Here is a 19,636-nt window from a genome sequence, read left to right as displayed (position 1 = left end):
CTTAGCTTGATAGAATACTGTAACACGCTGTGCATTTAGATTACGTGGAGAAGTAGCATAACCTTTTCTGTTTTAAACTAGTAATAAAAAATAACAGGGTTGTCATTATTATTTAACAATTATTAATTTGAATATAAAAATATCGATTATTTTTACAACAAATACCGTTAAACGAGTTTAGACATATTTGTAGAAATTAATAATTTTATTTTGGAAACGAGAGCCAAATAGATAAATTTATTTATTAAACAAATATATTTTGATAATTTTTGAAAAAGGCAGATATGACAGTTTACATTCTTTTTCACGTACGAAAGTGACAGGAAATGATTACGCCTTTAACGATTTATATTGGAAGTAAATATCGGGATATTGTCGCCGCATTGCTTCCATCAGTCTCTCCGTGACGATTCATCTTCTCTTACAGAGAATGACTCGCAAATGGTAGAAAGTGAATAGTATCAGTGTGAGAGAATAAAAAGAATTTAAATGGAAGAGAGAGTATTTATATTCTGAATGCGAGTTTATCTCTCGTCTTTTTGTACATAATCATATTTTATCACATGATATTATCAGATTTATTTCGTTAATTAATTAATTTCGTAAATGACGTTATTATCTTATCGGTTTTCGAAATCGGAGTTTCAATGAAAATTACGTAATTTTTTGTAATTCCTAATCATCTATGGATTTAATTTTTTTTTTTACGAAAAAATTATATTCAGAGAAAAAATAATTTTTTTATTATTTTCTCACTTTTGTAATTTTAACAATAGATTGCAATCGCGCAAAATAAACTTGAAAAATTAATATAAAAAAGCCGTATAGTTCATTTTGAAAATGCATTCATAAAGAGTTAAATGATGTCATCGTCAAATTTAGTTTTTTGAAGCTAAATGAAATCTTTGCCGTCAGATAGGATGAAACAACGTAACATGATGAAAGAAAAAAGTGGATAATTCTTTCTACTGGAGCTTCATTAGAAACGCAATCGACTTCCTGGTTTTAATGAGGTATGACGACCAATACGGCCACGAACGAAGATGAGCTTCCGGATTTCGTTAACAGATATCTGCTTCGTCTATAGCAGTTTGTAAATTATGCAATTGCATTAATAATCTCGTTTCCCTTTGAAGAACTGACGAGAAAACCTTTCACATTTTTAGAATCCATCAATTATTCAGAATCTATCTATGCCACCTACGAGAATTTGTCCGTAAATTTTATCTGTGTGCCGGAAAAAATATCATATGCAATTGTGTAGATCGCGGGAAAAGGTTTTATTCCTATGCGAATTAATGTATTCGCGGAACAGTTTATTTGTGATGCGCTGAAATAAAATTTTTAATTCAATTTTTCCACTACGTTTCACGCAGGAGTCCAATTACTTGTTTTAATTAATTAATTATGACCCCCTTTCATTTCGTGTAAACGGTAGCGTATATTCAGCATTTAAATAACAACTGTACCGTTCCGTAAATATGAATGTTTCCAGTCAATGAATCGATATATCAAAAGCAAGTCTCGTATTCTGCGAGACACCATTATGATAGTTTAATATTGTCACATTTTGTATTTTTGGCTGTACATGTACCGAGATTATACTAAATTGAATTAGCGAACGCAATATGACAATTTTTTACAACTGTCGCAATCGATACGAATATTCCCAACATATATTCAAGCACATAACATTCTGATATCGTCAATCAATATATAATTCGTATTTTAATTCGCTTATTAATATGATCCAAATTAATCACAATTTAAATTGTCGACATGGATTTTATTAATATTGATGTACGAGGAATTCTTAAAGGAAGTTGCGAAGTGAAATATTAAATTAACACAGCATTGGCTGCAATATTGATAATGCTGGAGCCCTTTAAAAAGTAACGTATAATGCATTTACATGAAAATAATTAAAGTACAAACAAGTTAAGAAACAAAGGAAGAATTTTGCGCAATAAAGATATTGGCATATCTTACGTGTATCTCAATCGCATTACTTATTACTTTTTTCCATTTTTTATTCATTATTATATCACGAACTTACATTGTAAGTTATATAAAATTTCCAAATGAAAAATTGTCACTTTTATAAAAATTGTAAATGTGATAAATATATCAAGTCCAACATATCCAGACATTTTTATAATTACAGATATAAAAAGGAGAGAGAGAAAGAGAGAGAATTATAAAAATTTATTTTTCCACTCATTAATATTAATTCTTTATTTTAATTATTTGAATATTGGAAATTGCATTAGAGTTCAAGAGCTTCATGGAATAATTATTTCAAGAAAAAATTGGTTTCCCTTTTAACGGGAGAAAGAAGTTATACAGATAAAATAGACTCGGATATATCTCGTAACACCGATAATCTATATTAATGCCTATATTGTTTGGATTTTTTGTCAACGCTATTTTTTCGCCGCGTTTTCTATTTTTTCGATATTTTCCCGCAGTTTCACACTCGCGTTCCTGGCGCAAATACCATGATTACCGGGATCTACATTCTATTGCGCGAACGTCGCGTAGGAGTGTCGTCAGTTGTGCGATATTATTGAAATATTACGCGGATCGGTATGATATGTACATGTTCATCTAGTTTTTATCACGCCCGCACATTATTTCGGATTTTCCAGCTCACTTGTAACGCTGAACTTTGAACTTTGTGCTAAGAAACTTCAATTTGCGGTCTATAGTGAACGAGAAGCCGGGATATAATTCGATTCAAAGGATCGAGATCTATATTCGATAGTAACTTGCGTGAACAGAAATTAATCATCGTAATTGCCATTGTGGTTACTTCAATTTTTATTTCAATTTTCACTTCAATTTAAGTAGTTCTTAATACGTGATATAAAAATTAATGTCATAATATAAAATATACGAAAAGAACATTAATTGTATATAATACCCCTGAAAATTTTATATCTATTAATGAATTAAATCATATATATTTTTTTCTTTTTTAAGATGAATAATGAACTTTGTAAACTTTACGAGAAATGTGGAAGTATATATATATAAGTTGTTATTAGGTTATATCACATATAAATATGTCGTTGTTTAATCATATGTAATTTTCCAAAAATCGCTCTACATATATATCTGATGTCTTTCAAAAATTTTGCGAAATTTTTTATTGATGAATGTGCAATGAAATGTGCAGTAGAATTTGTTTATCATATAATTTACTCGTAAATCCAAACCGCGAGTGAAGATTGGAAATCTCGTGGACGAAGTTCCACGTGGTATCGCTGCTTAATATCGAACTTCTAGGCGGAATTGCGATCGCTACGCTCACGTAACGTCGAAGTGCCTCGACGCACTGATTTAGAGATGGCTCTCTGCATTTTTGATACTGTCACCACTGATCGCACTTCGGCGAGCGATTGCTTTTTTGCCTTTTAGTGCAAACTAAGCGCGAATCGAAGTAACGCGACGAGAGGACACGAGAGCTCCACAAAAATCAATTTGCCCGAGTGTCAAGTGAAAAGCCGATCTCGATCGACAGCCGATCGCGATCCCGCGTTAAATCGCGAACCGATCTTTTCTTTCTCGACGGACGTGGTTTCTCGCGAAGTCTCGTGGATGGGGTTGCTTGCGACGTGAATGCTAGATGAATACTGAGGCACGTCACGTCAGCCGCCGGGTTTCAACCCCCTTCTACGTGTGCTTCTCATCCCTCTTCCGGTCCCCGCTACCATCCGCCCGCTCCACTCTATCAGATGCGCATCCACCCACGCAACTGTTGCGCCCCCGCCCGTTTCTGATCATTCCTCAGGATTTCGCCAACCATTCAGCGAGCGCGTGGTGGCGAGAATCGAGTCACGTGGACGATCAATCGCGATCGCGATCGTACCTCGCGCGCGCATTAAAATACTCATGCTGGTGTATTGAGTTAAGCGATTAATTATCGATTGTTCCGGCCACTAGAACCGTCGTTAATGGAGTTAATGGCGATATCGCTGCTTAAAAGAATTAATTAAATATATTGACCTTTCGACATTTCAAGCCCGATCGTAAATGCTGTTGTAAATTTGATTAAATCGCCACTTTTAGGACGATAAACGATCTCAGAGCGGACGGCTGGTATCAATTTAATTAATCAATTTCCGACTGTGAAAGCTGGACTAAATAGTTGCCGATTAGGTACACTGAAAAATGGATGTAGCATCAGCTTTATAATGTTAAGTAAACTTTTTAACTCTTGACAAGTTGGGGGTTAAAGTTAACACTTGATTTTTTCTCACTACCGTATACTTATCGTCGTCAGCAGACTGAATCTTACTTTAGTTCGCACTAAATCTGTCTTAATTGCTTAGAACTTCTGACGTGATTCACAGAACTGTAATTAAGGCGTAATAGACACGCATTGGTAATCAACTCTCGAGATCGGCTGTCGCTCTTTGTATTTCTCTGTAATACTCGGGAATCAGATGAACGATTCATTCGCATTTGTCAGTTTTTTTCGATACAGTGAATGGATCATTAATACTAGAATGCGCGTTTCTTTTTCGCAGTTTTTAGCGAAACTTAACAGAATCTCTTACTTGCTTTTCTATCATTCTCGCGAGTTTACGCTTTTAATACGACGCTTTTATTTTTACCAATAGATTTATCTTCATTAAAGAAGAGACACGAGTCTTTTAATTGTCTATTTAATGTTATTTTTTCTAATAATACCCTTCTATAATAATCCTGCAATTATGCTTAGCCGAAACCAACAATAATAATACATATAATATTATGTTAATCGATAATTGTTCAAAAAATTCAAAATTTATTAGTTTGTAGAGTTTATATTATATGTTTCTAAGCAGTAATATAAACGATGTCTCTGAACCAAGACGATATACGATAGACGGGAGCGATTATGAAAAAAAAAACTATACGAATCGTGAAAAATGTATTAATCGATTTTTTGCAGGCGCGAGACCGAGAGTTGGGTGTGCGCGTTGATGTTTTCGCATTGAGACGACGACGACTATAATGTGCACGTCGTACTTTGTAAACTCGACTCGAACAATGCATAAAACACGTCGGCGCACGTAACTCGCCTTCGCCTCCTAACTAATTAGCCTAGATTTATTAACGGCAGTTTTGTAACGGTCGTAGAATTCTTACGGCCAGTCTTCTTGTCGAGACCGCTTAATTAATTACTCTCCCGTAGGGCGGAGATGGTAATAATGCGTTTCTAATTAGTCGCGTTCGCGCGCGCGTGAAATAACTACGAGCTTGCAACCAACGCGAGATAAGCGGAGGGGAATGTGCGAAAAGGATGCCCGCGGTCAAATAATTTTCCTCCGTCGAGTTATTTTTTACACGCTTCTTCGAAGAAGTGCACAGTTGGTTTAAGGAAGTTTCCGATAAGATATCGATTAAATATTAAACATCGGTATACTCGACTAACATTATTTATGTCGTTTTTCAAACTTTAGCGTATATATATTTCTCACGTGTGAATGAGCTCTTCCAGTGCGAAAGAATTCGTTCACCGAAAGAAATTATATTTAATAGATTCTTTTTTTGTGTGTGCAAAAATTGACAATTCAAACCGTTTGAATAGCGAAGTATTTCGCTCGCGAAGTCTCTCACTGAAGTCAATCTTGACAGTTCTCGGGCATCGGTCGGACTCATATGTGATCTCCGAATGGAACATGATCTAGGGACGTATGAGGCGTGACGTTCGCCGACAATTTCATGAATAATTGAACGTGTGCTTTAAGCGGACCGTGACGTATTGGCGGGGTATCGGTTCGTCCTGCAAACAGAATATTCTAGCTAACCGTCTGGACTGTTTGATTGATTAACAGTTTGCGCTGAATTTTGAATCGCCGGCGGAGGATCTTACACAATTTGTTTTCAACAGATAGGAATAATTTATGTGCCACGATTGAATATTACTTTGTACACTACGATTCAATCGAATGGATTGTAAACAACAGTTATATTTTACATGGAATATATAATTTAAAGAAATGCCAGTTAGATTGGATTGTTATATTTGTAGCTGATTGCATAATACACAATACTTTTATTTTTTCTGAAGCTGCAAATATCTCCGTTTTTTTAAATATGATTACTCCTGTTTTTACGATTATATGAAGGTATAAAATCATGAACAAGCAAGAATATTAGAAGCTCCGTTACTTCTCCGCGGATAACGCACATGAAACTTGCGTCATGACGCTAAGCATTCAACTCAAATATCAATGTAGTACGTAAATACCAATAGTATATTCTAGATAATCTATCGGAGTTTTATTTATAAAAATTCGTTGGTCGTGCGAACGAAATGGACAGCTTGCAACCCCTAATATAGCTCTATGCATGGAGTTGTTTTCTTATTTCTCTTATTCACAGTCCATACGAGCGATAAAAGAATCGCAGATAAGTGTACCTTATATTGATTAACAGTTTTTACGCGTAAACTAGTCAATAACGATAATTTTAATGATCATTACTTTTTATTTACTATAGATATTATGGAATTAATTTAAAGTGAAAATAATAATTTATAAAAGAAAATATACAGGAAATAATAATAATTATAACAGAAATTAAAAACCACTGCAGTTTTATTTTTCACGTAATTATAATGTTTATTTATGTCTGTTTTTAACAGCCTTGAATATAATAAAACGAGGAATACAAATTATTAATATATAGTCACAAAATTATATAAACCGTATAAATTCTTAAGCAAAGCATTCATAAATTTTTGAAATACACGCACGCGCGTTAGACTTTAATGGGAACACATATATCTTTATACCTGAAAGGATTAATAGCGCGCAATTTTCCTGGGGTATGCGTACACTTCATGAAAGAACAAAATGCGATTAATAATTTTGCGTAACGAGTATTTGGATAATTCTTTACGCAACTCACGTATAGCTACCCACTACCCGTACACGAGACATATGAGCATCGCGAATGCAAATTTCGCGAATGTCATTTTCGTATCGCCACGTCATGATATACTTAAATATTTTTCTACGCTCACAGACTATGGTAATCCTATGGTACAATGAGATTATTCGATGAATAACAAATATTACTACCACCAATGCATCGTTAACATATACAATATTGGAACGCAACTGTTCCGCTGTATTAAAAAAATATTAGAAACAGATAAATACAGCGCGAGAAGAAATATTTATTTGTTTCGAGGACATTTTAAAAAGATATTCTTTCTTTCTGTGACGTTTTCGTTCATTTTTTCTCAATATATGCATACGAGCAGATATTAGATGTGCGTATAAATTTTAAAAGTAAGAGAGGCGATATCGTAAAATTTATTTTTGTTTTAATGAGAGGAGTTTGTGAGCAAATAAATTAAAAACTTTGTAATACTTCATATCAAAATGCTATTCATCAATATTCTGTCAAATCAGTTCATTAATGCGTCATCACGGTTTTCCTCTCGAGTCGCTTTCTTACTTGCCTCTCTAGCATGAAAAACAGGTATCTCGTCGCCAACGAACCGTTACTCGCTTCTTTTTGCAACCAAGAATAATTTAGGAATAATTTGCATTTGATAATTACATCTGAAAGTAGATCGCGAAATTTTTTCTTTCAAAGAATAAAAAATTTCGATTTTCCTACAAAACGATTTATTTAGATGTAAAATTTTTGATATGATATGAAAGGTGAAAGAGTTCGCGACAAATGTATGATAGGTTTTCTAAAAAATAGTTTCATTTCATATTTGTAAAACAATGATATACAGGAATCAATGGCGCGCACAATTCAAATTTATTTCATGATCTAGCTGTATGTATCTTTATTGTTATGTTTTCATGTAAAAATTCACGGTGTATCTTCCTGCTCAAATTATCTATCTAAACATAATTTTAATTCTTTGTTGAGGATCAAGTTCCAGTATTCGCGCAAACATCTGCGAGCCGACTAATTGTGTCGGCAGATGAAGATAAAGCATGACTTTACGAAATAAATGGTGAACGTATCGCCACGTCGAGAGTTGCTGACTGGAAAGCTTAAAATGGTTTTATTCCCGTAACAATTTAACAAAATAATCCGTATTAATTAAATTCTTTATATTTCATGAATTCGTATAAATACGTCTTAATTTTCATTTGATTAATAGAATTAATTTATAAATTTTATATGGATATCTATTAATTTAGTATTAATTAATAATTTATAAATATTAATCAAATCTAATTTGTAATGTGATAAGTATATCTACTGAAAATTTTAATAATATAATTGGCATTATTTATGATATTTACACGCTGTGCATTAAAAAAAAAAAAAAACAGATGATGTGTGATAATTATTATTAATGCCACTAAATAGGTACATGGCATATATTTACCCTCGTATTTACCGTATCTGATTGTATTAAATATACTGCAGTTGATCGTTTGTTTTATATTTAATAATTACATATTATTTACCAAGTTTTATCATTCTATTCTCTTTAATATCGTTCAAGACGAAAAGCTCACGACTGCTTAAACACTTACATTAGCACAAGGCACAAGGCTTTCGTTAAAGCAGCGATAAAGTTTGCGTCAATGACGAAACGTAATTACGAAGAATTCTAACGAAGCTGCCGGCGCGATGCTCTGAGTGAATAAGAAGGGAAGCAACGCTTTTAAGGCTATAATGAAAACTGCTATAAACCGTAGACTTCTCTATGCTGCTTGACCTTCGATTTTGTCTTAAACATCCCTTCCATTTCTTCCTTATTATTCATGATTTAATTCGTATAGTCGTATCAAATTGAGATTTACTTGGTAACATAATAAGCTTATCATTAACATAGTAAGCTTATATATTTTGAATTATGAATTTTGTTACAAGAATCCATCACACAGAATAAGATAAGATAGCGTAAGGATCGCTAAGAAATTCGTGCAATGTATAGTAAATGAGTCATGAGGTGCTCAGATGAAAAGGTCATCTGAGAAACAAATTACAAATTATTTGCAAATTATTTATTCAAATCGACATAGAGATGGAATTGCATAATTCGTGTCAAATGCTTTTCTAGACGTAAAAAATCCAAGTGCGCCGTGCGATAAATCCGACGTGTAAATAATTAAACTCAGCTACGAGAATTCCCAACGAAATTGCTGGACATTTCTGGAGAGTTTGCGAAAGGGTTTGCATATCGCGCCGGACGACTAACTTTGCATGGACTTTAGCGGCCTGCCCTATCCATTTGTATTTGTGCGCGGAAGAGCTCAGTTTGCTCACACAACGCCCGGTCAAACAGCCGTAATTTTGCGTAGCTAAAAGTGATCTAATAGCTCTGCGTATTATAATTCACGATGATAATTGCTCTTGCATGCAGCCGGTATAATTTTGTCACTGATTGCGGGAAGTCGAAAATATTTTTCGCCATGACAGCGTTAAAAAAGAGGAGATAACATATGTAGTTAATGTAATACAATTATTAATGCTGTTAGCTGAAATGGAATCGTCGATAGAAGATAGTAACATTTTAAAAAAAATTTATTTAGTTAAAATATTTCTATAAGGTCATTACTTTATCGATTTGTTTCTATGTGTGACACATTGACCATAAATTAGCATACCAATAACAGTTAATAATTAAATATAAGTTAAGTTAATAATTAAATGTAATTAATTAAATATTAATAATTCCGGTAATAACGAAATCTATTCTCAGTGACAACGGATTGTATCAATTATTAATCATCCGAAGCGTCATTAATCATTATATTGATACGTTCAATATTCAGAAGCTCCAGAAATCCCACTCATTAGGCTTATCTATAGAAAGGGTGAGATGCATTTAAACCAAGCCACTTATTCTGAGTACAGGCCGGTCTAGTTACACGCGCGTCGAATGCAGCGTTCGCGGTATAGCATTCCCGAGAGATCCCGCACCATCCAGACGGTGCAAGACATGTTACTTACGAGGAGCGACCTGGAAATTCCTCAGCAAAACGACCGATGCACGACCGTTAGGGAGTTTCTCATTCCGATTGGAAGTTTTCCTCGCCATAAGCGGCGGGAGAGAAAGAGCGCGTCGCAACAGCCGGAGGGAACGCAAAAATGGTTCAACACCTCTTGGAATCCGGTCGAGTCTTTCCAGAGAGAAACGTAATACCAATAGTCACGCTGCACTTACTTTGACAAAGTTCTTTTTCGTCGAGTTCAACGCGTTTCTTTTTTCCGTCGCGCTACGTATTTACGAGTAATCCGAGAAATTGGCACTGTGAACGGCGACAGCGCGTTTTTACCTGTGTCAGGAACCCCTGGGGGAATATGAGACTCCGCAGTAGCAGAATAACACTTCATTTTATTTAAAAAGACTGCATAATGCATTTTTTTTAAACATAAATATGTTATGTAGAAAACAGTAGAAGAAAATAGGATTAACGAAATAATCTGCAGTGTCATAATAATTCTGTGCATATTAAATTAACAAACAAATAGGGTTACAAGTTACAGTTTATTATGTATTTTTAAAATAAAGTGTTTAAAAAATAAGAAAGATTATATTAGATTGTTTATAGCATTTATAGGGAGAATTACAATACTCACAATTACGAAATTCTTTTTTACGATAATTTAAATTTATTTAAAGATGTGTACACATTTCACAATTCGCCTTTGATAGTGAAAGCGCCTGATGTAAGATTCTTAAATTTTTTTTTTAATAATTAGGCTTGATAGAGATTGTTTTAAAACTTTATATAGCATGATATTCCATGACGGCGCAAATAATATTTTCGGAGAAAATTGTATCGAGCGTGCCGGATCCGTCCGCTGCTGTAGGTGGAAACTGCATCTATGATGCCTTTGGCATTATCAGCGAAACAAAGTACCGGATAACCGCGTTACGAGTCAATCTCTCCGTCAGGAATAAGCTAGTCTCCGGAGGCTTCGATGGAAGTAGGAAACAGTGGGAGTTCTTATTTCGGCCGCAGAATTTCGAATCCGTTCTATTTTTAACTTTGTTTCAAGGAAACGATCTCTACTGATAAATTTATAATAATCTTATGAATTGATAACTGTAATAATTTCTACTTATTTTAATACAGTATTTATACAATACTTCCTACTTGTGTAGATTTGCATAATAATTCTGGCCATGATTGAAATTGACATATTTAGATAAAGAAATAGTCTGCTTTCTTTACAATGTCGCAATAAATCCTTTCACTCGATGCGCACGTGCCTTATATCTCCTTTATTTTTGCATAAACGTAGGTGTTCGTTTCCGCTATATATCTTCAGATAAATCTTTTTTCGATACATCTTCGACAGGAAATTACATTTATACACCAATATCTGGTAATGCGAATATTTATTCGCATTGTAGTCGACATCGCGCTATTTATATATATATGTTCTCTGAATAGTGTAAGTAGGGACCACGTATCTTTTCTATTCAAAATTTTAGACAGCTCGTGTGATTAATCGAGCTTCTTCATGGAGCACCACATGGGAAATGTTGCATGTGATCTAATCGATTGGAAGATGACAACGTCGGATTTCACCTCATGTATCGGTGATTTATTAAGCCATGGATAGTAATTACCGGGTTGTGTATTTGATCGCAACATAATCGTTCAAGTCGGGATTGTGCTATTATATGAATAAACGATGACGGGAAGGCCATAGGAAAATTGGGACATGATAAATTTGATTATAGAGTTCATATACCTGGAAGAAATCAATAATCGAATGAGTTAAAAAGATATTGAACTTATATTATTTATGCAGTTTTGTTGCAGTTCTACATTTGCAAATTTAACAGTAAATATCTCATCTTGTTGCAACTCTTCCTCATCGCAATATTTGTTCAAAATATGTACATTTAGATTGTCACACATTCAAATGAGATAGATAAGGAATTTATTAGATCCTTATTTAATTTCGTTTTTTTTTAGCATAAAATCATAATATTTAACTGAATATCGAATGTAATACTGCAACTGAATCATATTTAATGTGTAATTATTTTTTAATAGTCGCCACGTATATATACGTAACGAAATGTAATATACATCAAAGTTAGTTCACTTTGACATTGCGCGATATTGCACATAAGAATATAACACAAAGGGATTGTAAAGGGGTTGAACAGTATTGAATTTACTAGATACTTAGGAACGCTGTCACGCGCCGTGCGAGCCTTCGAGAACCCTCGGCACTGCCGTGAAATCTTTTAATGAGCTTACCAAGCCTAGAAGCCTTATATCGGCACGTCTCGCGGCAAAGTAAACGCGAAAAGCGGCAAACCGTTGGTGGCAGTTGTTGCGTGCGTCACGTCGCCGGGATTTCACGCTTCGTAAAAAGCCGTAAAAGACGTAAGGCTACTTTGAATTCGAACGTACGTTTACGGTCGTTGAGAAAGATTGACCGTGTACCATGGTGAGTTTGTCGATACATCACAATCGAAGACACAAGTGGACGAAAAGAAATATATTTTATTATTTTTCAAAATATGATTTATTCTGTCCAGAAATAAATTATAATTTTTGTTATTATATTTTCCATTATACCGTATTGGGTTAAATTCTAAAAGCAGATCGGATTTTACTTTTAAGTCGACAAGACAAATATTCATGATCCTGTTCCTAAACTCATCTCTTTGTAACTAGTCAAATATTTGGCAATATCGGTGAGACAACATGTAATAACGGTGTTCAGCTATCATATCCAACGCTGATAGTTGAAATTTACCAACTATGGTTTGTGCTACGCGAGAGAGAGCAATGGGAGGAGAGATTCAACTTCCTCGCACACAATAGAACGGTTCGACTTACGGTGAAGGGATGCGCCGAGAATGAGGGCTCGCCGGACATATCACTTTCCATAGAAATGATCGCGCACAGCCCCGAGGGCTGTCCTTTGCCGATAACTGCGTCGTCGTTGTAATTTCCTCGTTCGCTGACCGCAAGCTCTGTGGCGCGGATCTGCACGTTTCGTTGCGCGCAGTCGCGCGTTCCATGCACACTTTATTGCGTACGATTGTTTCTCCAGTAACTGGTTCCGAACGCGAATTTAGAACCTGGGAACCGAGGGAGTTTTATTTCATCCTTGTCGATATACCGATGACGTGTTATCAACTACTAGTTCTCATTTACGCGCGCATCGTTTTCGATAACGGACAAAGCCGGCCGGGTGCGCGTTCGAATAGGAATAACGACCGAGGCAACTTTTCTAACTAAGCGCTCGACGGGCGACTTCCGAAGTGGAGCATCGGGGACAGTACGCTGTACTCTGTTACCTCGTAGTGACCAACTTTCCGTTCGTGACGTAACATATACTGAATCCATTTAATTATAGGACGAGCAATTATGCAACTAGCGTCAACGGTCGACGTCTGATGGACCTAGATCGATTTTCACTTGCTATGTTCTCAATACTCTTCTGCCATCTTTGGCCTTCATATATGGATATTATTACGTATACTTAATAATATGTATGTGTTGTAGCTTTGAAGCTATCTCTAGCAGATAGTTGTCAATGATTTCGAGGATTTCGTATTATTTCATTATTCACAGTGAATATATTTTTATCAGCCTTTTATTTGCCATGACGAAGCGTGTCGGCACGTTTGTGAAACAAATCAGTCATTTATCGATTTGTTTTGTTGCCATCGACACACCTTTTACCAATCGTAAGAGCGACGCGGAATATTCTGTATCAAATTCAATTACGATCAATCGTTGACCTTTGTAACTACATAATTTGAAATCTTCTGCCGACCCGTTTCCATCAATTCTCCCTCGTGATCCCATCGTATCCCTATTATTCATCGTTGAAGTGTGAACAATAGAGTTAAAATTTTGATAACTATAGCCAATCACTGGAAAGACCGGGCGACAGTCTCGAGATAGGGGGATGGAGCGAGAGCAAGAGAGAGAGGGAGAGAGAGAGGAAGGGAGAGGGGAATTGAGCATTGTAGAGAGAACGATCTGCTCTGGCGAAGGCTGTTCTTTGTCGATAACGATTCCACTATTCCTCCTTGCAATTTACTTGGTATAATACCGTGAACTTTGATCTGCCAAGATCCATATTCGTAGCTTCACAGATCACGAGGTGAAAAAGAGAAGTTATTAAAGCTGTTTGATGCCATCGAGTAAATTAGCTTTGAATTGCGTATACGAATTGATGCGAGCAAATATTACGCGAGTTATACATTTTCATAGTTCTTTCGATCCACCTTGTAAGTGTCCCTTACTCACGGTTTTGATATAAACGCATACAACATATAGTTTAACTACATATTATTCATTATTTTATGTAAGAATTGAAAGATCGGCATTTAGGGACAAAAATTTTTATTAGTTTTACATATGAAAATTTTTCATTCTAAAAATATCAAATTTTATTTTGTTTTAACACCAAATTTTCATTATGTTCTTTGCACTTTCAAATAACATAATTAATAATTATTATAGTTAATAGGAATTTAAAAAAAATTGTAATAGTTTATGTTGAGAGAGTATGTGATGAATCATGAATATTTTTCTGTAATTTGAATTTTGTATGCGACGGTTGGAGGGCGTACGTAGACTCGATGCGTTGATCGCGGTCAACACACCCACTCTTGAGTATGCACGTTTCTTGTACGCGCAGGAATGTCACGTGTAACTGTGCTCATGCACACGTATATCTCGGGAATATACGTGGACGCTTTTAATTTCATCTCCTCCCAGGAGATTCATCGATTATCGTAAATCGTCACATAGCGAGACAATTTTCTTTGAATTCGCGATTTGAATTATTAGTTAATAATCGGAATTACGTGATCTGGTAAACAGTAGAAGAACGAAGCACGGTAATCAATTCCCTTGATTACATTTGGACTAGACTGGATTAAAATTCTAAACGTATAATGTTAACGTTATCTAGTGACAATCCTTGACATTCCTTCGATTTTTTTACAAGAGTACTCAAAATATTATTCGTTACATTTCACATAGAGCTCGTGAACTTTTATGAACGTGATTTCTTTTCTTGATTTTATTCGTTTATCTTTGAAAACATAATGTCTATTATACAAATTACATTTTCATAACAATTAAATATCTAGCATTGAAATCAATACTTGCAGATGATTGTTATATGATCAGTATGAAGAAACGTGGGAACAACGAGAATAAAGATAGTAAGAATGGAGGTTGTCAGAATGGAGGCAAAGCAACGGAGAACTCAGATTCGGGAAATCTGAGCGATGACGAGAATCAAGGCTTCGGAAATTGGCTTCGATCCAGCACCGGTGCCGAAATGATGCGACTCTTCGTGATCACGAATTCGATTTTGGTCTTCGTGACTATGGCTTGGCCGAACATGAAAGAATCCTTCTACATCATCAAAGACTATTTCATGGGAGAAGAAGATTAAAAGAAGATTAAATGATTAAATGATATCAATCGAGGAATAGAATAAATAACGTTGTCATTTAATCTGTTTTAAATAAGCATGGCAATATTATTCTCAATTGTAGAATTGTTAAACATATCTGTTAACATCAGTGTTTTATCTTTATCTCTCATATCATTGATTAATCTCGAGTGATATCTTAAATTAGGCGTTAATATCAAAACAAATGGGCATTGATAATAGAGAATAGATAGGTATTAACTTTACAGAAATTGTTATTGATTGTTATTATACGCTAACTGTTGTTTATTAATTATATAAGTTATATAAAAAATATTCAATTGTTTGATCGTAAGTGCGTTTTAAAATCAGTGAGAGATAAATAGGTACTTAAATCTAGATAGATCTAGGAAGATAAACGAGAAACAATCGTCGACTTTCACAAGATTTAATATTCTTACAAATGCCACAAAATGGGTAAACAGAACTGTGACAGAACTTCTTTTTCGCGCAGCGTTTGAAAGTCAGATTTGTGCAGATCGCGATATTTGTATAAGATAAAACTCTTCCCTATATTTTTCTTGCCAGAAGTTTGTTATTTTGAAGGAGTAAACTTTCATAGATCCATCAGTCGTATAACTTTTAGCAGAACTGACAAATAAGTCAGTTATTAAATCGGACTGTTTTAATTCTCAGTTAGATTAAAACAGTTTTAATGATAATTTACAGTAGCACTTATAATTATCTTGACAAAAAATTTATAAAAGCTTTTATAATATCAATATTTGGTAACAAGAAATTTTAAAAATGCATAATTTATAAAAAAAAAGATTACAAAATGCAAATATAATTTAATTTAATGAGAAATATTTTGACATAATTGAATAATTTTCAAATAAATAAATATCAAAATGCTTATGAGCCAAGTGAATTATGAAAACTTCAAATCAGAATGTATAAAATCTTGAAATTTTATATCAAATTTAATCTTAGCATATGTCTCTCATCAATAATAATAGAAGACTGTTAGTTTTCTTTATATTCTCAACTTTGACTTACTTGTGCCCTGAAAACTCAAAATATTTATAAGCTCTACTTCCAAAACCGTACGTCTCAAACAGAGAGATCAGTCTTCTATCAATGTATCGGCTTGATCACATTAACCGTTAAACTTATAAGTAATAGTATATTTAGGATACATTTATACTGCAATATTCTACATGGAATGTTGTAATATCGCATCGCAATAATTAACCGCAAGGCCTTGTCATGTTGACGTTCGTTATTCGTGGGGTGTTTCTGGTCAGCATATTGGGCTGGTATAGCGCCATCGTCTGGAAGATAATCGACGGTTACTTCCAAGACGAGTTTCGCGCTTACTTGCAGGAAGAGTATCGCAAGCATCCGCGGATCAAGGCCGACGTCGAGAGCGCCGGGGCTGTCGATAAGGGGCCGGTTCCGAGCGCGTTGCCAGCCGAGCCGAGTTTGAGCCACGGCATCGCGGAGACCTACGGTTCCAACGCGGCATGCCCGGCCGACATCGCAGACGCCTGTCCGCGCGCGATCGTTTCGAGCGGGAAGAAACCGGAGGAAGCGGTGGCAGGTGGCACCAGCGAAATCGCGGTCGCCGTCGGCGCCGGTACCACCGAGAAAAATACATTCCCGGCGAACGCGGCCCGATCGGCGCAGGAAAGTAGGAAATCTCCTCCGAGCGGCAGCGACACGCGCGATAAAGAACAGCGACCGGGTGCCATCAATCAGGACGCTGACCGCGAAGAGGCTCCGATCGAGGGGAGCGTACTTCCGCACCCCGCGTCCACGCGTCGTGCCGAGAAACCGCGACGTCGTCTTGACAAGAAGACATTATTGCGTGCTTCGAAAGAGGTCTTGAAGGAGATATCGCGGAAAATGCCGAGGAATCGAAGAGTGAACACGCTCGTTCTGACCAATGCTGATTTCGCCGCCGCGAGGACCAGGACCAGGGACGACGGAGACGACGATTTCTCAGAGTTCGAAGAAGAGGAGAAGGATCAAAGGGTCCGTAAGGAAGGGGTTCTCGTATCGGAATTGCCATTCAAGCCCAAGGCGGATATCGGCGACTTGGATAGGGTTACCGCGGAAGAGTTCTGTCCCCTGACCTTGGAGGACGAGGCTTCCTGCGGGGAAACCACCACGTGGCCGTGACTGTGCTTGATGAGCGCCGTCGCGGTGAATTTGCTAGTATTAGATCCCGTGGAAAAAGTTGTGCATTAACAGCGGGACACCGAAGGGCTTAGGAACATGCTGAGGAGAGCTGAGGCAGAAGGCTGCGCGACTGTTATTAGAATAAATCTCTGTACAATTAGTTTCGCGTCTTTATTAAGGACGATGATGATAGATGTAGTGTGAAGATCTTCTCATGTTTTTGTTGGTGCATTGCAATTTATTCAGTTCAGAATAAACTTGAGCAGGATGAAATAAGGCTATGACGTGTAATCGTAGTTTTAATATAAAACAATGTATCACTTTATCTTTTTATTAGGCAGAATTAAATCTTGATTCAATATAATTAATATTTTTATGTTAGCATTTCATTTTTCTAAGTCAGATATAAATTATCTGTACCTATTTAGCATAAATTTAATTCTTTAAATGTTTCTTGCTCTGCGCGCGTTCTATGCTATAATAAACCTTATTTATTTTATGAACTCAGCAATTTTTCGACGCGATAATTATGGTATCAGTCGAAGATAAGTTTTCGCTGCCTAAGGATGTTTCGAATCCAGGACAGATATAAGTGAAACGAATAGGATCATTAAGTAAGACACCACTGTCCTTTGACCTTGCGAAAAGAGGTTCTACGAGGAGAAACTAGCGAGTGACCGTGAGAAGTCAGAGAAATCGCGATATACGATGGTGCCGTATCGGAAACACTTGTCCAGCGGAAAAATCGAAAAAGCACGTTTAAACGCGCAATTCGTCTGCACGTATCTCATTGTATATGCTGAAGGATAAAATTAAAAATTGATATATGAGCGTGCCCCCCCCCCCCCCCGCAAAAATGAACATTTGTCGCGTTATGTAAAGATGACAAATGTCGTCAAGTAATCGTCGAATGACACGCGTGGGAGATGTTTTGCAAATGTAATTTCAAGGAAGAACGAGTAAGGTCGAAGCGTTTTAAAAGCTTCTTTCTAACAAGACGTTACTGCATTTTTCTTATTAAGTAATAAAACCTACGCGAGCAGCTAATCACGTCAAAGCAATCACGTTTTGCTTCTGTTTATTGCGCGCTCGAGAGTAAAACCAAGTAATCTTAATAAGCAGAATAAGTATAATCGTACACTCATTTTCTGAAATGTGTACGTCGTAAGTAAATGAGAAAAATCCATTTTTTTTTCATAATGCGTTTAAATTAATAATAGTGTTTGCATTGCATCATATATCTTTATACTAATTTAATTGCTGTCATTGAAATTAATGATTTGTCAACGGATATATCGTCCATGTAAATAAATGCAAATGTAAATAAAATAAGAAAATTTATTTATTACCATTGAATTATAAGAACAGTTGTTGAAGGTCTACATAATTCTTATATTTTAATTTAAATTTACAATTGTTACATTTACATTTGTTTTTAAATGTGCATTTTTATTACTGATATCACTTTGAAATATAAATTTTAATTTTTGATCATATAAATGCGACATAAATTAAATAACTTTTTACATGTCCTCTATAGTTCTCTTCGACATGAATAAATATATTATTTTTATAGAATAGGACCATATTAATAATATTGATAATTATTGAATCAAAAATGCAAAATTATAAATTATAAATTATTTTAAATTGTTTTATTTTAGCAATAAAATATACAGTCAGATACAAAGCATACATTTACAGAAGCAATTATGATAATGATTGAGTAATTTAAAGCAATAAATATTACTTTGGATGGTCGTGATTTTCATTTCCCTGCCACATTAACCATGTAATGATACCACGTTAGATTGTCGGTTCACATTTCTATACGCATGTTAAAGCGCTCAGTATGAATAATTTTTGTTACCTCAAAAAGCCTTGGTAATTGACTGCGTAAATCGAAGCAATTTACATTCGCTAAATGCGCGCGATATCGATTGCATTCAAAACCGGTGACGTCTGTGAATGTATGCTGAAGAATACTAACAGTGCTGTCAAAGTACGAATAACAATAATACAGGATGAGCTCACCGTAACGTCTCCTTTGTCCTTCGCAATTGGAATAACAAAATATTTCTGAATCATTATCAAA

The 19,636-nt window shown here is 35.4% G+C and overlaps 2 protein-coding genes across 4 annotated transcripts in view; one reads left to right on the top strand and one right to left on the bottom strand.

Moving 5' to 3' along the window:
* Positions 1-19,636, bottom strand: part of LOC139816050 (uncharacterized) — a 76,984-nt gene that overhangs the window by 51,970 nt on the left and 5,378 nt on the right. For 2 of the 3 annotated variants that reach the window (XM_071783370.1, XM_071783361.1), the window contains exon 1: positions 3,205-3,614. The exons of the other annotated variant lie outside the window; for it this stretch is intronic. The gene's annotated coding sequence lies outside the window, so the exon portion shown is untranslated. Of the gene's footprint in view, positions 1-3,204; positions 3,615-19,636 lie in introns of those variants that run through there. 3 annotated transcript variants of the gene reach the window in all.
* On the top strand, positions 15,377-19,016 carry LOC139810406 (uncharacterized). Its single transcript, XM_071773938.1, has one exon. It carries the CDS (start codon positions 16,627-16,629, stop codon positions 17,539-17,541), a length of 915 nt encoding a protein of 304 aa, XP_071630039.1. The 5' UTR covers positions 15,377-16,626; the 3' UTR covers positions 17,542-19,016.

The sequence above is a fragment of the Temnothorax longispinosus genome, chromosome 1 (assembly GCF_030848805.1).
Source record: "Temnothorax longispinosus isolate EJ_2023e chromosome 1, Tlon_JGU_v1, whole genome shotgun sequence".
NCBI classification, from domain to species: Eukaryota; Metazoa; Arthropoda; class Insecta; order Hymenoptera; family Formicidae; genus Temnothorax; species Temnothorax longispinosus.
Note: the sequence above shows the minus strand (reverse complement) of the source record. Positions and strands in the feature narration are given on the sequence as shown.

Excerpts from the sequence above, each read along its gene's own strand:
- LOC139810406 (XM_071773938.1), top strand. The coding sequence starts at position 16,627 with ATGTTGACGTTCGTTATTCGTGGGGTGTTTCTGGTCAGCATATTGGGC.